Here is a 27,089-nt window from a genome sequence, read left to right as displayed (position 1 = left end):
TGTTGCTTCCACCCTGAAGCGAGCCGCCCTGAGGAACGAACGCCCCCCCCCGGTCAAACTGGAGCGGACCGGGAGGGACCCGGGCTGCCGCCGCCCTCCGAGACCCTCCGGAGAGCAAAGGAGCAGCGCCGGCGTTGCAACCGGGCGCCCGCCGCGCTTCGCCCCATCGCCCCGCGGGCGCCTTCCCGGCTCCTGGAAGGGGAAGCAGCCGGGCAGGTGGGGGGGCTTTGCCTACATTTCTCCAAATGGGGGGGTCGTTGCAGAAAGGGGGGGCTTCTCCAGGCTCCACTCTGCACGTGCTCAGGGGCCGTCCGCTCCGCCTGGGCTGGGGTGCGCGCGCAAAGAGGTTGGCGGATCGGGAGCGCGCGCGCGTGCCCGGGCCCGGCGGCGGCGGCGGAGGAGGAGGAGGAGGGAAGCGGTTCCGGGGCCGGGCGAGCCGAGCCGAGCCGAGCCGAGCGAGAGAGCCAGGCGGGCGGGCGGGCAGGCAGCCGTCCCGCCCGGGGGAGCCGCCGCCGCCACCTCCGCTCCGCCCCGCGGCCGGATCCCTCCGCGGGCCTCGCCATGGCGCTGAAGCCGTCGCCGCAGCCCTCGCCGCCCCCGGCCCCGCCGCAGCCCCCGGCCGCCGCCACGCCGCCGCAGACGCCCCCCGCCCCGGCCCCGAGCCCGGCGGCCGCCCCGGCCCCTCCGGCCGCGGGGGGGGGCCCGTCGGGCGGGCGCAGGGCGGGCGGGGCGGGCCCCGGAGCGCGGCCCCCGCTGGGCAGGTGGGTGCGGGAGGGGGGAGGGGGAGGGGGGTCGCAGGGCGGGCGGGGGTCTCCGGGCTGCGCTGCGTAGCCGGCCGGAGAGGCCGCTGCCCTTCAAGGCCGGCCGGGAGGAGCCTGGCCGGGCAGAGGGCGCCGCCGCGGCCTGCTCTGCCGCAGGGGCCGCGGGGAAGCGGGGACGGCTCGGCCCAGACCCCGGGGACCCCTCCCCGAAAGGCCGCGGCCAGCAGGACGGCGGGGTCCCCGTGGGCTGAGGGGGCGGCCTCAACCCCGTTTCCCGCCTCAGGAATGCCCCGGCCGGGAGAGGCGCAGCGCGCAGAGCCTGGCCGAGGCCGGGAGCGTCCCCGGGGTCTGCCCGGCGCCCAGCCTCACAAAAGGAGGGCCTGCCACGGAGGAGGACCGCCGACGGAGGCCGGAGGGGGGGTGGAAGCGGCGTCTCCCTTATCGTCCCCCTGCAAGGCCGGGCGGGATAATCGGGGGATTCTTGTGGTTTTGCAAGGCTGGAGAAAGAACTGGATTTTTCTCGCTTTGACCTCCCAAATTTCAGCCTTTCAGCTAAGCTGCTGAGGCGGCTGCTGAGGCGGTGGGGGAGGGGAGGGGGTGTCCCTGCCTGCCTCCTTTGTGGGCTTCTGAGGGGAAGAATAAAAGTGGTTGCAAGATCCAATCTGGGTGGGTCACCAGGACCAGAAGAGGCCACCCTGCCTGGTACCTGGTGACCGACCCAGATTGGATCTTGCGACATTAGCCCGGCCGGGACACGTGTCCTCGATGAGAAAAAAGTTCTCCCTCCTGAGGCTGCAAATGCTGCAGATGGAGAGAGGTTCAAGCTTGTGTTTTTCAGCTGGTTGGGGTCTCTCCAAAAAGCCTGTTGTGCACCTGGGATTGATGGAATATCGGAATATCGATCCCTGGGGTGGCCGGTTGGCTCTCCCAGGTAGAGCAGCTGTTGCCGCTACCCCCCACCCTCAAATACCTTTTCTGGTTATGCAATGCTGTAGTATTAATTTATGGTGTACTGTTACCTCAGCAAAGGGAAACACTTGCTATTCCAAGGCCGGTTTTCATATTTTGAACGTGATTAAATTCACCTTCTTTAGACTTCCAGAGTAAAATCTGAAGGAAATAGAGGTAAGCTTATTCCACTGTCCTGAATGGGAAACGCTGCTCGATTTGCACGTTCCCAAGTTCCTCTCTTACAGGAAAGATTTCTGTAGCAGGTTGATTTGCAAGGATTCACTTTTTACCTATTAGCAGAGACAGACCCAGGAGCACCTCCTTGCAAATCGGCCTGCTGGGCTCGTTCTGTCCATGACCCTTATAGTGACCCGGGGAGTCCGTTAATCCCCTGTGCAGGTCAGCCCTGGGACAGAGAGGAAAGACCACCTGGGTGTAAATGGGCAGAGGGCTGAAAAGGGACAGTATGAATTGACAAGGTCTCCAAGCATTTCTGAACGGAGCACAGATTCTCTCTCCTCTGAAGGTGGGACTTTGCACTCTGAAGACATTGCCAAATGCTTCCGATCCTCTGCCTTCCAATTTCAAACTCAGTTTGACATTGGTTTCCTGGTACTGAAAGCCACCAGCCATTTCTTTGCTGGAAGACAGGGTGCCTATATGTTAAGGAAGACGGTGACCCTGCTCAGGGTCTTGCTCCTGGTTCCGACATCTCTGGGGACAGCTTGGAAACACTCCAAACCCCAGTAATTTTGGCTTTGTGTAAGACCGTTTTCTTAAGGGGAGAGTGGACATCAAACTAAATGTGTGGCCTGAATTGAAATATGCCTGTAAAGCAAATTCTTCCCATCTTCTAATTGATTCCCCAGTTCAGGGTTTGCATTGTTGACTTTTAAAATGTAAATTGGTGCCTAACAACAGAGCTTCAGTTTTGGCAGGTATTATTTTGGTTAGAAGAACATGTGTGTATTATTGTACCTGTGCCTATCTGATCATGTTTGGAAAACTTCTGAGAGTTTTTATCCCAGGCCATTTAGCTATATTTCTTTTATCCCTCTCTGGAGCATGGAAATCTGGCATGCTCAGTCTTGATTGCATGAGAGATAAATAGTCAAACTATTTTCAATCCTCTAAGAAATTGCAGCAATTCTGACTGTCCAGCTCTTAGGCTGCTTAGGGCTGGATAAATCCATCCATGTTTTATTATCAGAAGCATTTCTGTCCTGTCCTGTTCCTCCAATCTAGCATTTCTCAACCTTGTAACAACTTTAAGATGTGTGGACTTCAACTCCCAGAATTCCTGGTTGGGGAACTCTGGGAGTTGAAGTCCACACTTAGTTGGGAAACTGCTCTAATCTACAACCCTTTTAAGTAAAGCAAGGGTAGAAAACAACAACAACAATAAAGGAGTCATGTAATTATGAATTTGAGGTAGTATTTCAGACCGTATAAATTGTAAGAAAGGATTTAGATATACAAGAGTTCATTTAGCAACCAGGCACTGAAAAAAGGGACTTATGGCCGTTTTTCACCCATATGACTGTTGCAGCGTCCCTGCAGTCACGTGATCAAAATCCAGCTGCTTGGCAGCTGACTCATACTTACGGCCATCGTTGTGTCCCAGGGTCACATGATCACCTTTTGACAAGCAAAGTCAGTGGGGAAGCCAGATTCACATAACGGTGGCAAGAAAGGTCGTAAAATGGGGCAAAACTCACTTGACAAATGTCTCACTTAACAACAGAAGTTTTGGGCTCAACTGTGGTCGTAAGTCAAGGGTTACCTGTAGTTAACTTGCTGAGAAAGACTTAAATGGGTAACCTTGGTGTCCTTACTGTTTGGGGCCTGAGAGTCCTAAAGAGAGGGAATTTGCCACCTGGGGCCAGCCCAAAGAGCTTAGTCTAATAAACTCAGTTCAAATTATACAGCGATGCTGGGACAGAACAGGAAAATACCTAAGGGAGCTGAATTTGAAGGCAATCCCAATGTTGGATGAAACAAACACTTCCGTTGTGCACCTAACGCTTAAAAGAGAAGCGGCCCAACTTCCTTGGAAAGAGATTCTGTAAATATTTACAGTACTCCGAAGAGGTTTGGTAGTGCCTGATCCAACAGACCCATTTGATTAAAAGGCAGGCGCTTAAGTGAGCTTGCAGCTCATAAAAACGTAGTGCCTTTTAATAACATTTCGCGGGAAAAGGTGCTGCCAGGATCCTGGGCCGGCCTGGCCCTCCTCCTGCAGTTTGGCTGCTGTTTTAACCAGGTCGACCTCGGCCTTTCTTTCCCACCCCTGCTAGGAACTTCAGGGTGCAAATTCCCAGCTTCTGCTTGCACAGAAATAGCTTTACAACATTTATTGCTCCGGTAAGGCCACCTTAGATAGCCTGAGCATTGCCCACCTACAAGCAGCCTTGGGTTTGACTTCAGGTTCAGATCCTTGGTACATTGTGGAGACGAATCTTTTTCAGCACAAGAGACAGATGGAGTTGATCCTCAGCGAGAGTTCGTTTAGGGACTGTTCAAACTCACAACGCCTCTGAACAAAAGGACTTAGGGATGTTTTTCACAGTTACGACCTTTGCAGCGTCCCCAGGGTCACGTGATCAAAATTTGGACGCTTGGCAACTGACTCATATTTATGACCGTTTCTGTGTCCCACGATCACGTGATCCCCTTTTGCAAACTTCTGACAAGCAAAGTCCAGGGGGAAGCTGGATTCGCCGTGTTACTAATTGCGGCAAATTTGGCTTCTCCCATTGCGGCAAAAAAGGTCATAAAATGGGGGCAAAACTCACTTAACAAACGTCTCATTTAGCAACATAAATCTTGGACTCAATTGTGGTCATAAGTCGAGGACTATCTGTGCCAGCGATGGAAGGTAATTGACGAAATGATCCATACTTACCCATTTTGTCCCATTAGCCAAATGGCCCAGAAGCGACAAGACGCTTTGCAAGCAAAACCATTGATAGATTTAAAAGAGAGAGAGAGAAAGAGAAGGAAACCCTCCCCCCGCATCCTGGGACTTCTCTCGGATGACTTTCTGAGTTTGGTCAAGAGCGTGAGAAGTTAGCAGCCCAACCGGTTGGCTTCCCAGCACGTGAGTCTGGCTGTTGTGAGGGAAAGGAGCCCACAAGAAAGTTTTGTGGGTGCTGCCTCCTCTGGTGTTTTGGTTACAGGAGTTCAGAACACGCCACAGAGTTGAGGTCCTCTCGCCAAGGACCACCTGTGGCTGCTCCAGCTTCTCTGGTGGCCAAGAAGCGTCTGCTGAAGTGGGAGCAGGCTGGCATTTCGGGGGCTTCGCTTAGCCTCCTTCCAGAATCAGAGAGAGGACGTGGCAGCTGGTCCAGGAACATCACCTTGTTCTTTTTCCTCTGGGTTGTGATTTGCTCGGAGGGAAGAAGAAGGGGCTTGTAAGGCCGTGGCAGTGAGCAGCTTGCCTTTGACAGCCATCTTACGGAGAGCCCATCCGAGTCCTTGTTGGGCCTAGGCTAAATTACACACCGGGGCAAGTCTTGAAGGCCCTTGTGGATTCACTCAGAGAGCTGCTGGCGTTCCCTTTCAAGAAATATTTTCTGGGGCTTTCCCTGATAGGAGAAATCGCTGGTCTCTTTGGTGGGAGGAGATCCGTGGGTCCCAGCTGGCGACTCCTTTTTCCAAGCCCTGATTTGCTTCGTCCAAAGCCCAGGCTGGTGGCTCTTCAAACTTGCAGAGTTGTTGCAGAGGAAGCCCCCTTGAAAATTCTGGGGTTCCATTGAGAGCCACCATTAAGACGGTGAAGCTCCCAGGACCTCAACTGGTTCCTCCATGGAAGTTGCCACCAGCATCTCGGCTGATCTACCGGCCCTCGGAGAGAGAAGAAGTATCCCTCGGAAGTAGAGATTTCGAGAACCCCCATTTGGTTGGGACCTCCCCCCCCCCGCCAGTTTGGGTCATGGGCGAGAGGTTGAGGCCTCTGGGAGGGAAGACACCACTGTGCCCCCCCTTCCAAGGCTGAACCAGGGCTCCCAGTCACATGATTGAAATTTGAGTGTTTTGCGCCTGGTGGTAATGCAAGAGGAGGACCTGGGTGGGGAAGTTACGCGGAGTAGTTTGTCTTCTAACATTTACTTAGCAATTCTTGTTAATGCTTTTAATCGAAGCTCAGTTGACTTTTTGGTAAGCATTCCCCTCTTAAAAACCGGGATGGACATGGAGGGGTTTTTACTGAAAATTGGGGAACTTTCTAGGCAGTGCAATCCTAAAGGAAACGAGTTTTGGAGCTTGCCTGGCAGAGGGGCTCCCTAAGGAAGGGAGCGGGACAGCTTCTGAGCCCAAAGCGAATGCATTGAGTTAATTAACAAGCTTTAAGTATTATATCGGTTGTCAAATGGGCGAGAGACTTTTATACAGGGAGACATAAACATAAGCATTTAATTATTTGGGAAAAACAACCCAGAAATGTCTATTCTCAGTGCTCAAACCCATAGATTGGGAGGGGGGAAAAAAATCACGATAGGAAAGCAGCCAAAGGTTTTACACAGAGCTCCTCCTGTTGCATCTTCCAACCAAAGGGAGTTGATCAGCATGTTGTGGCTGCCACATTCCTGGGCTTACTGGACTACACTTCCCAGCATTCCTAGGAAACCTGGCCGGTGGTGATGAATACCGAGCATTGTTGTCCGGCAAATTGGGAGTGTCAACGGTGGCTTGTTCCTGGTGCATCGAGAGCTGCAGGGCACCGGAGGGTGCTGGAGGAAGGAGGAGCGGTGGGTTCTCTGCAGCCTCGGCTGGGCTTGCAAAGCATTCAGGCTTCCCTTCTGCAGGGAAACACTGGAAGGGTGTATTTGAATATTTTTAGCTCGCCAAACGCTCCGGAGGTTTGTTGTGCTGTGTGTGCAGCCTGTCGGCTCATCATGACCCCCATGAGCTGGATGGTTGCTGGTTTGGGTCCTCACATTCCAGCGAGGAAACCTTTGTTTTATTGTGTTGAAATGGGACCACGTTGTGCCTCTTTAGACGGGCGTTTTATGTGGTGGCTGTGCGTTTGAATTCTGGTTAATCGCTTCTTCCTTGTGGGTTGCGCTGAAAATTGCGAGGAGGCAGATCAACTTGGAACGATGCTCGTTTGACCTGCTGCTTTTTAAGGGATGTATTTAAAAAATGATTTAAAAAATTGCAAGCAAGCTACCTTGGCAGCGACTTTAGCTTAATCCATACTGAATCTGCACCAGCGTTTGATCTGTAAAAAAATATTCCCGCTAACTAACGGTCCCCATGCCTTGAAAAGTCCTGGATTTTGACGTTTCTTGACCTTTTCATTCCTAGGGTGAAATTACAGTTTCGGCAATGATAACTCTTGCGTTTGCTCTGATCTCATCTCTTTTTTATTATTATTAATTTCAGAGGGCGCAGCAGTGGCAAAGGCCCCCCTCAACCACCGGTAAGTACAACATTTCATTTTTCTGCTTCCTTGACGCTTGTTGGTTGATTCATTCTTTATAAAAGTCAAAACTCAAATATGTTTTATTGTTCAGAGCAATGAAAACTGCCTCATAATGGTAAAAACCTCGTCCCACTTAATGTCACAATGCCCATCGGTGTGTAAGGGCCTATACTGCACCTTCAAATTGTCACATGGAAATATTTCCAGAGAAAAATATTAATTATTATTATTATTGTGGATATTATTTGCCATCTATAGGTTTTTGGTGTTTGCTTCCCACAGCATTTGTTTTTAAGAAGCCCAGTTATATATCGTTACACCTGTAGAGTTTCTGTCTTGACCTTTGCCCCAGGAAGCAGTTGGGTTTAGAGAGTCTCTCCCAACACCCTTAATGGAGGAATATGTTTAGTCCTCTGTCATGCAGTCCTTTCTATTCCCCTGAGGTCACACAAACCGACCCTGCCAGCCCCATGCAGATTTTGGAGGAGTAATAAGACCCAGCAAGCCAAAAGCCATATTTTAGCCAGGCTGCCCCTTCACTGAATAGTTTCTCCACCACATTATTTGGTGATGTCACAAACCCCAGGCTACTTCAGTGTAAAGCAGGGGTAGACCCCCCTCCTCCCCTTTAGCAGAGTAGCCTGGATCACAGCCAGCCAGAGGAGACACTCAGCTGCCCAAAAGGAGCAAAAGATAGGATGGAGTTTTTGTTCTTCTTCTTCTCTGGCACACAAGAGTAAAGTCCGAAAGGGGGGGGGAAATGGAAGACGGTCCCAGTTTAGAACCTCTGACCATACAACAAGGACGGCTGTGCAAGCCCACCAGAAGCAGCTCCATGGGGGACACTTCCTCTTTGCCCAGCCTGGGTGAACGAGGACCAGACGCTTGGAATGTACGTCCATACGGAGTTCCATTGAGTAGCAGACCTCTTCCTACGTTCCTCCCGGGAAGACTGTAGGCACGTTGACGTGGTGAAGTTCTAGGAAGCCTGAGAGTAGGCAGAGACAGGTGGTCGTGTTCCCGTGGTACGCCTGGACTGATGGCAGGGGTGTCCAACCTGGGCAACTTTAAGACCTATGGACATCAACTCCCAGAATTCCCCAGCCAGTTGAAGTCCACAGATCTTAAAGATGCCGAGGTTGCACGTCCCCAACTTCAGTTGTGGCTGCCTAAGAATGGGAGGACGTCCAATAAGCAGGCCTGGAGTTTCTCAGGAATTGCTCTCGATGTGTTCAGGTGGTCTACATTTACAGTCTTCCCAGCCTCCCAAGATTTTCTCCTAGTGTCATCTCAGCCACTCCCAACTCAGAGCTTGCTGCAATCCTGTGTGTCCGTGTGCTGTGTGTAGTTGTGCTCTCATGCGTACCACACTCTTTCTCTTCTTTCAGATCCCCTTTCAAGGCATATACGCAAACAGGAGAATGGTTCACATACTCACATCCGTTGTCGTAAGTTATGGCTGCCTCTTTCCTTGACGATGCTTCGCTTTTCATTAGAAACGGAAACTTCTAAATTCAGTAATCCAGCAATTACTGGGTTTGTGTGTGTGTGTGTGTGTGTCTGGGGGGGGGGAAATCTTTCTCTTAAGTATGCTGATATCTGCTGCTTCTTTATTTTGAGGCTTACAAAGTTTTTTGTGTTTGCTTTTTGGGAGCAAAATCCACTGTTGCTCCCAATATCCTGCGGAGCAAAAAGCAATTTTATTTTTTCGCCGATTTGCCATTGCAAATAAGGGTGGGGGAAGAGTAGCCAGGCTCCTGGCTTCTGTTTGGTGTCTTTGTTGGAGTGAAGTGAAATTTAGTGGAAGAGAAGGAAGGCTGAGTAGAAGCACTGCTCAACTTAACAAGAGTTCATTTAATGACTGTTCAGAGTTACAAAGTCACTGAAAAAAGGACTTAACGACCATTTTTCACACGTGTGACCAGGGCAGCCTCCTCTTGGTCACATGATCAGAATTTGGATGCTGGGCAGCTGGTTCATACTTACGACGGTTGCCGTGTCCCAGGATCGTGTGATTGATTCCCTTTTTGCCACCTTTGGACCAGTGAAGTCCAGATTTACTTAACAACCAGGTTACCGACTTAACAATCGCAGTGATTCACTTAGAAAAAAAGGTTGTAAAATGGGGAAAAATTCAGTTAACAAGTCTCACTTAGCAGCATAAATTTTGGGCTCACTTGCGGAGGACTTTTTTGAAGCGTCGTTGAACAGATCAACCTGTTGTAGGACTCAGAGCAACGTTGCGTCCAGTGATGAAGATGGCCGAGACCCAGATTCGCTTGTATTGTACATTCTCTTGTTTTTTTTCCTCACGGTTTTGATTCTTGAGAGGTGTTTTTGCCCTTTGCTTTCTGTTGCTTAGATCTTGCTTCCATTATTTTTTGCCTCATTGGATAATAAATTCATAAACTCAAAGCATGGGGAGATCCTGGTAATGTTGGGGGTGTCGTTTTGTATTGCAAGTGGTGTGTGTGGAGGCTGAGTCTTAGGGCTGGGCTCTTTAGGGAAGCATGAAAAAAAAAATTAAAGTCAGAGGCTAGAGAAAGAAGTCCAGTTTAGATCTTGCCTACAAATGGATGTAATTTTTATTTATTTGTAAAATGTATTAGCCGCCCCTCTTACCGCATGGTAATCTTAACCCTAGTCTTAAAATGAGATTTTCTGATCATGATTCTTCTCTTTCCCCTCCTTTTTCCACACAGGGATCAAAATGTGAAGTACAGGTGAAAAATGGAAGTATATATGAAGGAGTTTTTAAAACATACAGCTCTAAGGTAAATACATTTCCCTCCTTTGTCTCCCTTCTTGCCCGACCCAATCAAACGGATCTTCTGGTTGGGGATCATGGGGCCTGATGGGTCTCAGGGTTGCGCAAGGTTGGGCTAGTACTGGAAAGAGCCAGGATTGGATCCTTCTCAGCCACGGAAACTCAGAATTTTCAGGCCGTCATTCTCTCTCAAATGTCGTGGCACGAAGCATGAGAAAGTTGGAGGGTCTGTTTCGCCATCTCGGTTCTTGGAGAAAGTAGAAATCACGTGAAACAAAATTAAGATAAATGGCTGGACCTTGAACTCCTCGGATTTTCTTGCTTTAGAATAGAGTTTCTCAACCTTGGGCACTTTTAAGACATGTGGACTTCAAGTCCTTGGCTGGGGAATTCTGGGAGTTGAAGTCCACATGTCATAAAAGTGCCCAAGGTTGAAGAGCCCTGAGTTAGTGCCTAAGGGAGGGGGGAGCAGAGAATTCTTTATTCTTGAACTGGACCTCAAATGTCCAGCCACAGCTACTCTTCATCATGCACCTTGATATGTCCAGTTGCTGACCGTTTAGGGGGCCAGTCAGTCAGTTGACATTTTGCTCGGGGGGTGGGGGAATGTTGCTTGTTATGGTGTTGCTCCGTGACGCTGCTGGCCAGGGAGCTGGGCCTGATCCTGTTCGCCCCCGTCTCTTCTAGTGTGACTTAGTGCTGGACGCCGCTCATCAGAAAACGGCAGAATCCAGTCTGGGGCCCAAACAAGAAGACATAATTGAGAGCATCTTGTTCAAGTCTTCAGATTTCGTTATGGTGCACTTTAAGGACATGGACTCCAGCTACGCCCAGAGAGGTAATGGAATGAGGGGTTTTAATATATTTGAACCTTTTGGAAAATTGGATCCACTTTTAAAATAGCAGCTTTTGCTCTGCTGGCTTCCATTGGCCAGCATACTTTTATCGCTTAAAGAAAGGCCGAAGCCAACGTCACCTACTTGGACTTTGGCTAGTTTAGAGAAAAGAAGGAGTGGGGGAGGGATTGTATTTCAGTATTTGAGGGGCTGCCACAAAGCCGAGGAGGGGTGAGTTTATTTTCCATAGCCCCAGAAGGGAAGACAAGAGACAACCAATGGAAACTAATCAAGGAGAGAAGCAACCTGGAATTAAGGGGAAACTTCCTGACAGTGAACAACAATTAACCGGTGGAAGGGCTTGCCTCCAGAAGTTGTGGGCGCTCCATCACTGGAGGCTTTTAAGGAGAGACTGGACAGCCACTTGTCTCCAATTGTATAAGGTCTCCTGGTTGGGATTGGACTAGAAGACCTCCAAGGTCCCAGCTCTCTTCTGATTGAGTTAAAACAGTTGAGAGTGCACAAGAATTAAGTACAAGGTCGTGAGTGCTTCCTCTCCTGCTTTGCTCATTTCAGCAATAATGCCTAGGAGAGGAACGAGGGCTGCTCGGTGTCCTCTGAACTTGCTTGTTTCAGCCTGAGCTTCAAATATTCTCCTTTATTGGAATTCCCTTTCTCCCCCCTCTGGAAGAACTGCAAGTCGGGAAGCCTTGTCCAGGTGTTGCTGAACACCTGCAGCCCTTTTCTGGCCCAGGGAGCCTGGCCTGTCTGGCAGAAAGAGATCAGTTTCCCCGCTTGGTGCCCAAATACAGTAGCTGAGTGTCTCTTCCTCCGGAGGAATGAAGTTGGTTGAGCCTGAGCGTCTGCTAAGTAACCGCAAAGACTTTTCTTGGACTGGTTGAACAGGAAGTTCCTTTGAATAACAAAGGGATTCCTGAGGATCCAGGATATTTGTGGGGGTGGAGAGGTAGCTGCCTGCCAGCCCTGTCAAGAGTTGCTCTCATACAGGAAGAAATCACAGGTTTTGGGGTCATATGCATGGACCTCTGACACCTTCTGATCTTTCATGATTGATTGAGGGCCAATCAAATTCTGAGATAGGAACGGGGGGGAGACACGGGGGGGGCGTTTCATCAAAGAGTGAAGCTCAGAACTTCTGCTGTGGTGTCAGGAATAGGTCCTTCTTGACTCTAAATTCCTTCTTTCTGAAAAAAGAAAGATTAATCTGAAGAGGTTCCTGAAGTTATGCAGGGATAGCAATGACCATCTCAGATGATAGGATTCTGACTCTTGTTTTATCATGGGTTACTATGCGTCCCGTAAACTCTGGGAGTCCTCAGGGGTCCTGATTATGGACTGGTTGGCTAGAACTCTGTTCTAGGTGGTAGGGTCCTTCGTGCTCTCTGAGCTGGGTTGCTTTCTTGCAGACGTTTCCTTACCCAGCTAGGTCACGTCATCAGTGCTAACCTCTGTGTTAGGTGGTTGTCCCTTAAAGTCTACGAGATTTTAGGAGGATTCACAGGGCTTCACTTTAGCCGTCACTTGCCAAAAGGTAGAAGATGCTCCAGGAGATGCTATTTTCTGATGCTGTTTCCTTCAATCACAGATGCTTTTACCGATTCTGCCATCAGCGCGAAAGTTAATGGCGAACACAAGGAGAAGGATCTGGAGCCCTGGGACGGAGGAGAAGGCGCGACGGCGGAAGACCTTGAAGCTTTAGAAACGGACGTTGTAAGCCCCCCTTGACTTGAGTTCCAGAGGGCGTGGGGGGTCTTTGAGGGGTTTACACCCGTGGCCTCAGAGAGAGAATTGCCTCTGATGACTCTCCCCTTCCCTCCCGCTTCTTAATTTCATCCAAGTCAGGGACGTATTCAAGGGATGAATGTTGACCTGGGTTTTCGGCGACAGCTTTGGTTAAAAGGTTTAGGAAGATGTAGGGAGCTTTTAAATGCGAGAAATTTTTGTACCCGTGTGCCATTTTAACCCTTGGACCTCTTTCCTTTTTTTGCCTTCTAGTCCAATGGATGGGATCCCAATGACATGTTTCGCTACAACGAAGAAAACTACGGGGTGGTTTCCACGTACGACAGCAGTTTGGCTTCCTACACGTACGTTGCCATCAGTTGCCTGGTCCTTACAGGGCTGCATCAAGGTTTTGGCCTAGACTAGCTGTTGTAAGAGGGGTGGGCTTCAGTCCCCAGAATTCCCCAGCCACCACATCTGACTGGGGAATTCTGGAAGTTGACGTCCACCCTCTTAAAATGGCTTGAAGTTGAGAAATGTTGACCTAAACCCTTGTGTTTCTTGTGCTGTATATCTCATCATCCACAAATTCCTCCGAATTTTATCCTAATGGATCCCCTTGTCTCTCTCCCTGGTTTTAGGGTACCCCTAGAAAGAGATAATTCAGAAGATTATTTAAAACGGGAAGCGAGAGCAGCCCAATTAGCAGAAGAAATCGAATCCAGCGCTCAGTACAAGGCTCGGGCGGCTTTGGAGAACGATGACCGCTCCGAAGAAGAAAAATACACAGCAGTTCAGCGGAATGCCACCGAGCGAGAAGGAGCCCTGGCAGCCCCCAGGTAGAGCCAGGGAAAGGGGGTGGGGTGGGGAACCAGGGACTTTTCTTTCTTTTCCTTCCTTCCTTCCTTCCTTCCTTCCTTCCTTCCTTCCTTCCTTTCTTTCTTTCTTTCTTTCTTTTCCATCCATCCCTCTTTCTGTCTGTTTGTCTGTCTGTCTATCTAAAATGGCACCTCTGTCCTTCCCTCCACTCTTCCCAGGGAGAACAAGTACATCCCTCCCAGCCAGCGCAGCCGAGACGTCCTTCCTTGGGGTGCCGGAAGGCAGAACTCACCGAGGGCCGGCCCGTCTGGATCGGGCCCCTCCGTGTCCAGACCTGGATCTCACTCGTCAGACTACAGCCTCCACTCGGGGACCGACCAGAGGATCGTTAACGGAGGCAAGTATTCCCGGGGACGTCAAGGCCAGCCTTTGGGAAGACGGCCACCGTGGTGCCCTGGAGGTTGAGGGTGACCTTCTCGAAGACGATACTCTGGGATCAGATGCGAACGGCCTTCCCCAAGTTTAGTGTGAGCTGGCAGAACCCCCCCCCCCAAGGAGGCTCAAAACAATACGATGAGAAGCCATTTTGGTCATCTTTACTTTCCCCCTCACCCCCACCCTGTTCCCCCTCCCATAATTTTTATTTTGCTTTAGTTTTTATGCTTTCCTTCTTCATATCATTTGTTCTGTCAGGTGGTCCCTGGCCATCGCCTTGCCCATCTCCTTCCTCTCGCCCACCTCGCTACCAGTCAGCTCCCACCTCTCTTCCACCACGGGCAGCCACCCCTACACGGCCGCCCACCAGGCCCCCCTCGCGCTCCTCCAGGGCCCCGTCTCACCCCTCTGACTATGGCTCTCCAGCTCCCGTCTCTACTCTGCCTAAACGCATGTCTTCAGAAGGTACCAAGAGCACAAAACGTTTTGTTTGTTCACGCGTTTGCGTTTTTCTCTTTGTGTTGCATTTGCCCCCTCCCCTTTTTCTGCGAGTGGCGGGTCAGAGGGGAGCCGGGGCTCTCGGAGAAGAGCGGAGGGCGCTGGGCTGGCCTCCTCCTCAGTTGGCCTGGAGTGAGCCGGAAGAGGCGAAGAAGCACCATTCAGGGTGTAGCAAAGCCCATGTAGGTGCAAGAGCTCTGGCTGTGTGATGGTGGCCCCCAGATCTCGTGGCTTCCCCAGTCCCTTGTTAACCGTAAGAAGGTTCAGGTGTCACGTGGCCCCTTGCCACGAGCCGTCTTCAGGACTCCGTGTTGCTTCCAGCCAGGGTGGATGGTCCATTCAGATGTGAGGTTCAACTAGTGTTTCTCAACCTTGGCCACTTCACCTGCTGGCTGGGGAATTCTGTTCAGTTGAAGCCCACTCGTCTTAAAGCGGCCAAGGTTGAGAAACTGGGTTAAATTGGAAACCCAGTTTATTTTCTCTTTAGGATGAATCATGAATTTTGTTCCAGAAAGTACCCTAGAACAGGGGTCCAAGAGCCTGGTTTTCTGGGAAAATAGATGAAAGTTCGGTAGAATTTCATGGGGTCTCTGTGTTCCCTTTAAAGTTGTGGTGATTTCTAAAAAGTCTGTTTGGCCGAGTGGAATAATTTGCAGTGTGTCTTTGGAGAAGGGAGGCCTGTTCAGCAGGGGAGCCTCACAAGCATCGCAAATTTAGAGAATCTGCATGCAGCTAAATTTACGTCTTGGAGTCGGTTCACCTGAAGGATAGGATCAGGCTCTGAAATGGTCGTGCTGAAATCCTGTGGGGAAAATATTGGAGATCCCTTTCATGCCGGGCATCATAAAATAAGAAAAACATAAATCGAAACTGGGCTTTTTCGGAAAAGACGTCCCAGTTCATAACTGTATTTTGCCAATTCTTGGAGAGCTGAAGGCAGGAAGAGGCTTTAAATCCAGTGAAACCTCATGCAGATAGTCCTTGGTTTACGACCACAATTGGGCACTAGAATTTCGGTCACTAAGCCACAAGGACATTAAGTGAACCGTGCCCAATTTTAAGACCTTTATAGCTTTGATGGTAAGTGAATCCAGCTTCCCCCATTGAATTTCCTTATCAAAAGCTGGCTGGGACGGTTGCAAATGGCAATCCCAGGACACACACACACACACGGGAAGCTGCAGCGGATCCCCAGGTGGGGAAAATCAGTCATCAGCCACTTTTTCCAGTGCTGTCCTACTGTTGTAAATTGAGGATTACCTGCATGGCCCCTTGGCTAAAATGCTGTTGCCCTGGTGAGATGTGGCCGAGGGTCGAGGGGTTTTTTTGTGTGGTATACACACTTTGGGGGTTGTGTTGCTTTCTCTAGGACCCCCCCGGATGTCTCCCAAGGCGCAGCGGCACCCGCGAGGCCACCGAGTCCCTGCAGGGAGAGGCATCATCTCGAGCGGCTTAGAGTTTGTCTCCCACAATGTGCCGGGCGAAGCCAGCTCCTCCTCCTCCTCCTCCTCCTCTTCCTCCTCAGCCCGAAGCAGCTCTTCAGGTGGGACGTGGTCCTCGGTGGTCATGGGGGGTAAGTGAAGTTTTACTCGGCGATAGGAATGTCCTACTCCAAACATTTGGACTTAAAACACCGGCCTCCTTGCACCCGGCGGCTGTCGGAGGTGGGCCGTTTTGGGGACTTAACAATGTGTACACCAAGAGAGAGAGACACACACACACACACACACACACACACACCTTGTAACCAGGAGTCCTTTGGGCAGGTTGGCAGGTGCCTCGCCACCGAAAGGGCCACGTCAGCAAACGTGTGACCAGAAATGCTGCATCACGCGTGTCTTAGGAAGTTAGGAAGCTCCTGGTCAGACGGTGGTGGCATTGATGCCCTTTGCTGCCAGTTTAATATCTCTGTCTAGATCAGGGTTGGCCAGCTTAGCAGCATTAAGACTGGTGGACTTCAACTCTCAGAATTCCCCAACCAGCAACGCTGGCTGGGGAATTCTGGGAGTTGAAGTCCACCAGCCTTAAAATTGCAAGGTTGGCCATTTTGTGCCCAGATCATAGTGGTAAGTTTGCCTGTGAAGAGCTGGGGAGCCTCGTAACAAACTGTCCTGTCCTCTCTTTCTAGTGACCAGGTCGTCCCCCAAGGCGCACAGACCCCGGTCTCCGAGGCAGAGCAGCGGGGGAGGGATCCCTTCCGGCCCAGCCTTGTCTTCCCCCCAAGCTGGCTCAACCCCGGCCGAATTTGCAGCCACCCCGGTGCCAGCAGCCTCGCCCACCCCCACCAGTCCTGCCGCCAACAGAGCAGGCACCCCATCTGCGGAAGGTAAAGGACCCCCTTGCTGGCTTCTCAGCCTTTCCCAGGGCTGAGCCAGGCTCAGGAGGCACAGCCAGAGGTTGATCTAACGCCAAAGGAAACGGGGAACAAGGGCTTCCCCCAGTTTGGGCCTTAGATGTGAAGTGGGTTTACTGGTTTTCTGGATGAGGATCAGCCATTTAGGCCGACATTTAATCTCTGGACTTAGAGTGCCATCTTTTCCTCTAGGAAAAAGATGGAGCAAAATTTTGTTGGTGGGGTCCTTGGTGCTCTCTGAGCTTGGCGGTTTTCTTGCAGACGTTTCATTACCCAACTAGGTAACAGCATCAGTGCTAGAAGGGGGGTGATTTGGGGAGAAGAAGAAGAGAGGGAGGAGGAGGAGGACTGGGGGCTTCTTGGTCTCTCTTGGCCTTCTTGCAGATGATTCATGACCCAATTCCATAGCAGTGTGAGGGAGTGTGGGGTTTTCCACATTCCCTTGTACTGATGATGTTCCCTAGTTGGGTCGTGAAACGTCTGCAAGAAATCAGCCAAGCTCAGAGACCCCCCAAGGACCCCTCATTTCAACCCTAAGCTGCAAATATTTTCTTCTATCGGTCAAACTTTCGTTCGGTAGACTTTTAAGTTGCACGATAATCTTCTAGTTTCCTGCCTGCATGCTGCCACTTGGGTTGTCAGAATGCCGTGCGTGGAAAACCCAGCCGGGTGTTTGACTCACACCGCTGAGGTGACCCTGGTTTTCCTTCCTAGCGAAAGACTCCCGGCTTAACGAGCAGAGGCAGAGCTCTTCCCCTGCGGCAGCCAAGGAACATCTCAAGCCCAGCGAAGTGTCTCCCAATTTTAGCAAGCCGGAAGGCAAAGGTGAGGTCTGGCTAAAGCTTGTCTGATTCTCTTCATTTCTGGACCTTAAAAAAGGCCCATTGGTGGGTGAACAGGCTGTGGAGGCGACAACATGTGAATAAGGGACACCTCCGAGATGGGAAGAGAGGAAACGCATCTGTCGGTGTTTGGGGAAAGTCTGAGTATGGGAGAATAATTTGGGGGAAGGTTAGTACAGAGAGTCCTCTCCCCTTATCACCGTTGGTTTAGTGACCATTTGGAATCGCAATGGCACTGAAAAAGGTGACTTATAACTGGTCCTCCCCCTTATGACCGTTGCAATGTCCCCACGGTCATGTGATCAAAACTGAGGCGCCTGGCCACTGGCATTGGTGCACCAGGTGATCGGTTGCGTGTTTGCTCAAACAGGAGTTTCTCCGGCTGTTCTAGAACACAGAAAACAGATTGATGATTTGAAGAAATTCAAGAATGACTTTAGGGTAAGGGCCCAGGTGGCACCCCCATTCCGGATGGTCTCTTCCCTCTGTAAGTCCCAGATTAGGAAATAATTCCATTTCCCCCCCCCCCCTTTCTCTCTTTCTTCCAGTTACAATCCAGTTCTACCCCTGAAACGGTGGAGCAGCTGCTGAGTAAAAACCGAGAGGGTGAAAAGCCCCGGGAGGCCCCCAAGGAGAAGATGGAGCCCAGCCCTAAGGACTCGGCGGCCGAACCGGTCAGCAGCGTGGCCCCCTTGGCCGGCGGGAGCAGCTCCCCAAACAGCCCCAGCGCTTCTCCCGCCAGCAGTCTATCCGAGCAGAAGGCCGGGCCGGAGGTGACCTCTCAGGGCGTGCAGACGTCGGCCCCCGGAGCGAAGCAGGAGAGGGAGGACAAGGAGGAGAAAAAGGAGGCCAGCGAGTGAGTGAGGCGGCCTCGGGCTGGACGGTCAGGCCTGGGGGTGGGCGGGACCCCGAGGGGCATTGAGTTCTCTGCCAAGCCTTGCTCGGTTCAGGCTGGGGGGGAGGAGGGGGGTCTTTTATTCCTCTATTTGGAGGAGCATTTTTGTGTGGGTGGGATTCCATGCACACACACACACACACACACACACATACACACAGTGGGATAGGTTGATTGAAGGCTGGGTGAGTGGGCAGTTGCTTGGTTTGTCCACTAGGGGGCACCCTGCTCTGTCTCATTTGTGGACCACAGAGTCCTCCCAGCCCCTCTAGTGATTGATTCAATTTCTCCTTTCTCTTCGCTATATTAAATTCTATTTATTTTATACCATGCCTGTTTAGGCCAAGGCCCTTCCTTCCTTCCTCCCTCCCATCCATCCATCCACTCCTATCCCTCCCTCCCTCAGATATTTACTTTCAGTGGGGAAAGGGGACACTCCCTGTTGCCGTGTGCAGCCTCAGGTCTCCTAAAACAAGACCAAGGTGTGTTTCCCTTGCCTTTTTGTGCATGTGTGTTTGTGTCTTTTGTCCCCTCCTCAGACAAGTCAGAAAATCCACACTGAACCCGCACGCGAAAGAGTTCAACCCTCGGTCTTTCGCCCAGGTGAGCCTGAGGGGGTCTGAGGGGAGGCTGAGCCCCCCAAAAGCAGAGCTGCTGCTTTTGGGCTGAGGCCAAATGGGGCAAAACTCACTTAACCCCTGCCTCGCTTAACAACGGATATTTGAAGCAGAATTGTGGTCCTAAGTCCAGGACTGCCAGAACGAGAGCTTGGAGCTTTCTGTGTCCGCACAGGGTGTGTTGGGCCCCACCTGAGTTGCTCCTGGAGGGGTCATCTTGCCCGTGTTTCCCCCCCCCCCCGTCCTGTCTTTGGCAGCCCAAGCCTTCCACCACGCCCACCTCGCCCCGTCCACCAGCCCAGCCCAGCCCTTCGATGGTGGGACACCAGCAGCCGGCCCCGGTCTACACCCAGCCTGTTTGTTTTGCTCCCAGTATGATGTACCCGGTTCCTGTCAGCCCGGGCGTCCAGGTAAGGGGGGGCCACGGGGGCTCCTGTCTTGGAGCCAAGTGGCCCATTAGAGGGCAAGGGAAGGACCGTCTAGAGCCCAGGGGCCCAGCCTCGGCCACTTGAAGGCTTGTGGGCTTCAACTCCCAGAACTCCTCAGCCTTCTGCTGGCTGGGGAATTCTGGGGGTTGGTCCACAAGCCTTCAAGTGGCCACGGTCCGGCTTGATCTCTCAGTGGCCGCCTGCTTTCTCTTCCAGCCTTTGTACCCCATCCCCATGACCCCGATGCCAGTCAACCAGGCCAAGACCTACAGAACAGGTAAAGGTGAGGAGATCACGGTGGGGGGCGTGTTTTGGGGCTGCATGCAGAGGGTTAAGGCTCAGCTGGGCAGCAGCGGGAGGGGGACAGGGCACGGAGGGGAGGGGGACAGCCAAAGACGTTGCCCTCCTGGAAGTGCCCTTCTCTCTCTCTCTCCACAGTGGCCAACATGCCTCAGCAGCGGCAAGACCCCCACCCCCAGAATCCCCTGATGCACCCAGCCTCGGCTGCAGGGGCCCCTATGGTCGCCACGCCGCCCGCCTACTCGGCCCAGTACGTCACCTACAGCCCCCAGCAGGTCCCCAGCCAGCCTCTGGTGCAGCACGTCCCCCACTACCAGTCTCAGGTACGGCCTGGGCCCCCCGCAGCAGCCGAGCCCCAACCTCTGATCTCCCCACCTGCAGAGTGCCCCCTCCAGCATGGCTACAACTGGCCCGAGACTTTTCTAGTGGGCCCCTCCCTCATTGCAGGGGGGGTGCCTGGAGGGAGGTCTTGGGGCAGCTTCTGGGTCCTGTGGGGAGGAGTGGGGGGGCAGGTCCTAGGCTGCCTCACAGGCACCTTCATGAGGGGCCAGAGCCCAGCCAGCAGCCTCCTCCTCTGTGCTTCCAGCCCTCACGGTCTGTCTGTCTGTCTGTCTCCCTCTCCTTTTCTCTTTCTCTCCTTTTCTCTTTCTTTTGTCTCCTCTCTCTCTCTCTCTCTCTCTGATTTTCTCCTCCTCCTTCTCCTCCACAGCACCCCCACGTCTATAGCCCTGTCATTCCGGGCAACGCTCGGATGATGGCGCCTCCGGCCCACCCACAGCCCGGCCTGGTTTCTTCTCCTGCCACCCAGTACGGGGCCCACGAGCAGACGCATGCGATGTATGGTAGGATGACCTGATTTGCATTCTTTTTTAAAACAAACAAACAAAAAAACTTTTAACGCCCCCACCCACCCACCACGCAGGGCAGCGCGTTTGCGGAGCCGAGGAGAGGAAAGCGGCACTTTGTCTTTTGAGTTTGTTCAGGAAAACAAAACCACTGTTAAACAATGTTGGTTTGAAGAATAAAGAACAATTCTAAAGCCCCTCGTGGCCCCCGTTTCAGTCTCTGATCCGTCTCCGGAATAGTCAGAATATTTGCCCCCCAGATGGCGGATGGTCCCAGCCGGCCTGTGTGAACGTGCCAGTGCAGACCCCAGACCCTCCTGGCCGAAATGGCCTTGCTGGTGGACCCCAGGGCTCCCCACCTCTCCAGCCACAGGTACCTCTCACTGTGCTCCTCTCCTGGCGCCAGGCGGGCGGTGGGTCTCCCTCGATGCTCGGCCCCTCTCCATCCTCCTGCTCCCCCCCCCCCCGCCAACAATCCCTGCCTCTCGGCAGCTTCAGCTGGGCTGCTCACACACACACACACAGACACACACACACACACACACACAGAGTGCCCGCAGGCCCTCTCCCCAGGCAGGAAGTGCTCAGCCGATTCTTCAGCCATGAATAGGCCTGTGTTTGCCTCCAGCGGCCACGGGCAGAGGCTCTCCTGTGCTCAGCCATCCCCAAGGCTGCCTGTCAGCATCAGCTCCCCGGAAGGGGGGGACACCGTCATTCCGGCTCTTAGGACAGGAGGAAGGCCTGGGGGGGGAGGGGGACCGTACATTCCGACATCTCTCTGCCTAACTAAATTCTCTATTTTGATTGAGGAAGTTACTCGGATGAGTAACAAAACGTCTCAGATTAACAAACTTTGGTTTAGTTGCCATGATTTTAACCTTTCTTAGGTGCTCCTCCTCCTCCTCCTCCTCCTGGGAGTGGGGTGGGGGCTCTGGGGCTGTTTCTAGACCGTTCCTCTCCCAGGCTTATGCCCCCTTTGTCTATGGAGAGGATGTTTGCCCCCTCAGCTTGTGAAATTCCTGTGACCCCCCCCCAGCAGGGCCATTTCAAGCACGTAGCCCACTTGCAGGGAGGGTCCAAGCTGCGGATGCTCCCAGTTAGGGGAATCCCGAGACCCTTCTCTGCCTGAGTCCCCCCTACCCAATTCAGTCATCCTCGTCTCTAGGCAAGGTGCCTTATTTTTCTATTTACCTAATTGGCCGCCATCTTCTCTGCACAGTTTCTCCCCACTGAAAACTCAGCCGTCTTGTCGACTGGGTCCTGAACACAGCCTGCCTGTCGGGAGAACAGAAACATCTGAACACCCCCCCCCCCAATTGTCCATAGGTGGTGAAACTACTTTGAGCCAGGTTCCCCCACAGGCTAGCGAGAGGACCAGCTTTGAGGTGGGGGGGGGCAGCTCAGCCAGCTTTCCCTTGACAAAAGGGTCTGTGGGGGAGATGATCCAGCCCTTGAGATAAGAAATTGGTGGGGGGTATTCTTGGGGCTTCAGTTTCAGATCTTGGCAGGGTACCATCCTGGCAGTGACAGGGTGCTCTTTAGCTTGTTGGAAACAGAGAAAACGGGTTAAAATCTCAAAGTCATCCTAAGTTTTGGAGTAGAACAGGACTCAAATGAGCGTTTCCTCAACCTTGGCCACTTGAAGACGGGTGGACTTCCAGCTCCCAGAATTCCCCAGCCAGCGGCCAAGCTTGAAAAACTCTGCTTTAATGTGTCCCTGATCTCCGTTCCAAAACGTTTGCCGTCTTCTGAACGTGTTGAAGCGCCGAAGAAACGTTAAGTACCCCGGTTCCTCCTTTCTCTGGAGGAAGAGCTGAGAGACAGTGCTTCTGTGGCTCCATCAAAGTCACATCTAACAAAAAGAACTGAGGCCTTTGGCTCAGATTTACTCCAAGTCACCATTTAGATAAATCTGTGAACAACAGCAGGTTTTACAGTCCTAAGAACCGAGCAGTTGGTTCCAAAGAGCATGCAGACCCTGAGTTGTATTTTGATTTTTCTTTTGACTTTAGTGCTTTCCTGTATCTGATTTTTCTCTCTCTGCTGACCGGTTTTCTCTCTGCTGGGAATCCAGTATGATCAACCGACCAGGGGCTGAGTTTCCCAGGGGGAAACAAGGGCTGGGTTTCCTGGATCATAATCAGTGTTATAATCTCGGTTGCAAATTGCTCGAAGTACATTTGAATCCTGTTTATTTTTCCTGTTGTGTCTTAATCGTATGCAAAATGATTTTAATGATAAACATGTTAATAGTAACGAATTCCGACTGACAATTATAACCTGTTGGAAACTTCTTAACTTTTTTTTAAAAAATAATGCAAATTGGTTTGTGCATGAAAAAAAAACAAACACCCACGATAATTGATTGTTAAACCTTTTCCAGAAGCCTGAAAGTGGTGCTTTAATCTTGTGGCATGTGGCTAATTTCCCTTTTTATTTCTCAAATCCAGCATGTCCCAAAATACCCTACAGCAAGGAGACAGGCCCTTCTTTCTACTTTGCCAGTGAGTTGGGTTTTTTTTTTTTTGTACTAACTTTGATGTTACACATTGCACGAATCTTGTTGGTAAAAGGGGGATCAGAGGCCCTCTCCTCTCTTTGCACCAAACTTTTCCTCAAAGGCACAAGGAATTTTATTTTCCCTCTGGTTGGTGAGGGGTAGTGAACTGGTAGGATATCCCGAGATGCCGAAGGAAGGAAGCTGTCGGAGGAACCTTTAGCAGAGAAGCGCAGGTAAAAATGACTCGGGGATTCTGGGAGTTGAAGTCCGCAGGTCATAAAGCGGCTGTCGTTGCCCACTTTATTTGGGAAAGAAAAACAGCCTTTCTACCCTTCAGGCAAAGATCTTGACTACCATCTAACCGGGTTTGGCAGTCTCCTGCCTGAATTGTGGTCAAGAGTTCCTCCCAGCTCATTTATGGAATCCCAGTTGAACTGGGCTGCTTCCTCCTCTCCCCCTGTTCTTAAACCCCGGTTTCTGTTCCACAATTAGCCTTCCTCCGTCTCCACACACACACACACCCCCACTTCAGAGTAGCTACTTTCCGACTTTTCCTTCCGTTTCTTCTCCCTTTTTGCTGACTTTCAGTTTTTCACTTCTCGTGCAGAATTAAGCCTCCAGCTCCTTCCTTGAGAAGTCATCTTTGGGGAGGGCAGGTGCAGAGAGCTGCCTTCCTACCCCCCAATCACATTTCTGCCCCCTGTAAAGCAGAAGCATTGGCAGGCGCAGCTTGGAGATGCCAGGGGCCTCTCGATGCCTGGACTCTGCCCCTCTGCCGCCCCCACCTCCCCTTTTTTTTTCAGGGGCGTCTAGCAGACCAGAAAGTTAACTCCAAATGTGTTTCTAGTTGGCCTCTTGTGCACTGCGGGCTGGCAGTTTGTCGACCTTGGCAGGTGGAAGATGGGTGGCTTTGGCAGTTGGTGCACCCATCTTCAAGCTGCCGAGGCAGAGAAATGCTGGGCTGTTAGGGACCCCTGCCCAAGAAAAGCAGGAGGGTCTTTCAGGGAAGAGCATTAGCTCAGAGGACGAGGAATTGGGGCATTGTGCCCCCTTTTTGGGGCTGCGAAGGGATGGCCTCCCCCTTCCATTGAAGTCCCCCTCTGCACAAAGGGGTGAGACCCCAGGGAAGCCCCCTCCCCTGTGTTTTAGATGAAGCAGGAGGCCAAACTGGCAAGTGGGAGGGGGGAGAAGCGGTTCCTTAAAAGCGGCATCCGAGACTTCCATCAGCCGCCTGAAAAGAGTGGGGGGGCCTTTTCCCATCCCTCCTGCCTTTTGTCTCCCCTCCCCAGTTTCCACGGGTTCCCTCGCTCAGCAGTATGCCCACCCCAGCGCCGGCCTGCACCCGCACAGCCCCCACCCGCAGCCCTCGGCCACCCCCACGGGGCAGCAGCAGTCGCAGCACGGGGGGAGCCACCCGGCCCCCAGCCCGGTGCAGGTAAGTGCCGCCCCCGAGCAGCAGGTGGGGTGGAAGGGAAGCCCCCCCTTTGGGCTGCAGCCCCCCAGAGGGACGGGCAGGGGCTCCCCTGGGAGAGGGGAGGGTGGCCGAAGACTCAAAGGAGGAATGCCTGCCCAGTGTTTAGTGGCTGTTCATTTTTACAAGGTGTGGAAAACAAGTGTATTTATGACGGTTGCACATCCTGGAGGGGGTGGGGGGGGTCACGTGACCCCCATTTGTGGCCACCTGGCGAGTAAAATCAACAGGGGAAGCCAGATTCATTTAATGACCGTGTGATTCACTTAAGCGGCAGAATAAAAGGTCGTAAAATAGGGTGTGGCTCAATTCACCACCATCTTGCTTAGCAGCGGAGATGTCCTGTTGGTCGTAAGCTGAGGACCAGCTTAGTCTGGCTACCACCGTGCTGCTGTGTGATGTGTCCCCCCCGCCCCTCTCTCCGCAGCCCCACCAGCACCAGGCGGCCCAGGCCCTCCATCTGACCAGCGCCCAGCAGCAGTCGGCCATCTACCACGCCGGCCTGGCCCCCACGCCGCCCTCCATGACCCCCGGCTCCAGCGCCCAGTCCCCGCAGAGCAGCTTCCCGACCGCCCAGCCGACCGTCTTCGCCATCCATCCGTCCCACGTCCAGCCGGCCTACACCAACCCGCCCCACATGGCCCACATGCCCCAGGTAGCCCCGCCCCTCCCAGCCCTTGCCCGAGACCCTCCCCGTCTGGGCTGCTCTTGGGAGAGGGGCTTCCACCCACCTTGCTCTGAGCCGGCCGGCCCCACAGTCCCTTCTGGGGGACCTGCCTGGCATGTCTGTCGTAGGGCTTTGGCCCACGCAAGCCGTTCTGCCCTGTGCCGAGGGTCCTGGCACAAACGGGGGTCCGACAGGAGGGAGGGAAACGGAGGAGACCCTCCGGCCTTCGCACAATCCAGATCGGCAGGCAGCAGCCCTTTGCGAGTCTCGACCGAGATTCCTCTTTAACCCGGGACAGGTAGCAGGAGCCCTGGGAGGCGATGGTGGCCTTTGGGGGTCCCCAGAGGAGGGGTCTCCTGACGGCCTTGCTCTTTGTCCCAGGCCCATGTGCAGTCAGGCATGGCTCCTTCCCACCCCCCTACCCATGCTCCAGTGATGCTCATGACGACGCAGCCGCCGCCCGGCGGACCCCAGGCCGCCCTTGCGCAGAGTGCACTGCAGCACATTCCAGTGTCCACAGCCACACACTTCCCCTATATGACGCACCCTTCAGGTGAGCCCTGCGCCGTCCACACACCTGGCCAGGAGCAAAAAGGAGGAGGTTGCGGGAGTTGTGCGCCCGAGGGAGGGAAGGAGGCAAGGAGGTCGGCTCTCGCTTGGCCAATGCCTGAATCGCTGCTTTGGAAGCGGGTCCAGAATGCGGCTCTTGCAGGAGGGGCCTGGCTCCCTCTGTTGGCACCTGTTGGGTTTGGGAAGGTGGATTTCCATCAGGCTCGTGATTGTAGACCAAGAGTTGGGTACAGGAGGGGGATTGGACTGGGAGAGGGTCCGGAGACGCAAGCTGTTGACCAAGGGAGGCCCAAGTCCGTGTTTCTCAACCTTGGCCTCTTGAAGATGAATTCCCCAGCTAGCCTGCTTTAAAATAGGGGGGGGGGGTACTTCAACTCCCAGAATTTTTGGGAGTTGAAGCCCACCCAACTCCAGGAGGCCAAGGTAGAGAAACACTGGGTTAAACAGATGGGCTTTGGCTTGTTCCTCCCATTTATATCTCAACATTTTTTGTTATTTTTATTTTATTGTTTTTCTCTCTTGCAGTTCCCACTCACCATCAACAGCAGTTGTAAAGCTGACCTGGCAGAGTAACTGAGGCTGGATCCCTCTTTTCTTTTTTCCTTTTCTTTTTTGTTTTTTTAAAAAGGCCAAATACCTTTCTTTTTTCTCTCCTGCTTCATCCAACTTGGAAGCACAGAAACAAAACAAAAGCAAATGAAACAAACAAACAAAAAAAAACCCTTAGTATTTCACTTATTTTTAAGGCGAGAGCGAAAAACAAAAAAACCAAGGTGTCACATCTGGTAGGAATGCTAATGGTTTCCAGCCTTCCGATGAGAGAATTTTTGGACCACTGAGTCAAAGGCATGTCGATCCCTCCGGGGGACGATTCCACAATTCCATGCGTTGGGTCAAAGAAACTAAAACGGCCCCAATTCGCTTGCAGAAAAAGAGAAAAACAAAACTGGAAAAGCTATTTATTTTTTAAAACAGCCCTTCAGAGTTACGAATTCATGAGCTTAGAGAACCCGAAGTAACAAGAGGTGAGTCTTGTTGCTGTTCTCACTAAAAATAATAATAGCAAATAGTAATTATGTAAATCAAGACTCTAAACAACAACAAAAAATCCCTTCTACCACTAACTAAACTTAAAAGAGGCTTTGTGGGGGAAAGAAATCTAATGGTCAAATGGATATGGATTTATTATTTATAAAACGAAAATCATGTCTGAAGGGGAAAGAGAACTGCTGTCCCAAGGCAGCGGTCTAACTTTTAAGTTAAGAGGAAAACTTACTTTGTAGATAATATAAAATAAAAACTAAAAAAATAATCATAAAAATAAAAAAAAAAGTTTTAAAAACTGACCTTTCCTGCTAGCATCTGT

At 52.2% G+C, this 27,089-nt stretch overlaps 1 protein-coding gene across 7 annotated transcripts; it reads left to right on the top strand.

The window, feature by feature from the left end:
* The first annotated feature begins 417 nt into the window (after nt 1-417).
* ATXN2 (ataxin 2) lies at nt 418-27,073 on the top strand. 7 transcript variants are annotated; one of them, XM_039362614.1, is made up of 25 exons: nt 418-761; nt 7,098-7,134; nt 8,526-8,585; nt 9,840-9,911; nt 10,592-10,742; nt 12,347-12,471; nt 12,757-12,848; nt 13,125-13,322; nt 13,521-13,699; nt 13,996-14,202; nt 15,605-15,778; nt 16,364-16,561; nt 17,303-17,413; nt 17,801-17,871; nt 17,979-18,286; nt 18,865-18,928; nt 19,200-19,352; nt 19,587-19,653; nt 19,809-19,993; nt 20,380-20,512; nt 22,966-23,019; nt 24,305-24,450; nt 24,914-25,141; nt 25,535-25,706; nt 26,249-27,073. In XM_039362614.1, exons 1-25 carry the CDS (start codon nt 562-564, stop codon nt 26,275-26,277), a joined length of 3,414 nt encoding a protein of 1,137 aa, XP_039218548.1. In that variant the 5' UTR covers nt 418-561; the 3' UTR covers nt 26,278-27,073. The 7 variants fall into 7 exon arrangements, with proteins under 7 accessions (XP_039218548.1, XP_039218552.1, XP_039218551.1 ...); XM_039362613.1 differs by having other exon boundaries at nt 419-761; nt 15,605-15,808; nt 19,587-19,647; XM_039362612.1 differs by having other exon boundaries at nt 419-761; nt 15,605-15,808.
* Nucleotides 27,074-27,089: the final 16 nt, after the last annotated feature.

The sequence above is a fragment of the Crotalus tigris genome, unplaced genomic scaffold (assembly GCF_016545835.1).
Source record: "Crotalus tigris isolate CLP2741 ecotype Arizona unplaced genomic scaffold, ASM1654583v1 scf7180000019478.12717781048:2074007, whole genome shotgun sequence".
NCBI lineage: Eukaryota > Metazoa > Chordata > Lepidosauria > Squamata > Viperidae > Crotalus > Crotalus tigris.
The sequence above is the reverse complement of the archived record's forward strand: the minus strand, read 5'-3'. Positions and strand labels throughout refer to the sequence as shown.

Bases quoted from the DNA above. Each gene is read 5' to 3' on its own strand.
- ATXN2 (XM_039362612.1), top strand. From the start codon at position 562: ATGGCGCTGAAGCCGTCGCCGCAGCCCTCGCCGCCCCCGGCCCCGCCG. The intron at 12,849-13,124 runs GTACGTTGCCAT...CCCTGGTTTTAG, and splicing joins AGCAGTTTGGCTTCCTACAC to GGTACCCCTAGAAAGAGATA. The intron at 19,353-19,586 runs GTAAGGGGGGGC...TTTCTCTTCCAG, and splicing joins CTGTCAGCCCGGGCGTCCAG to CCTTTGTACCCCATCCCCAT.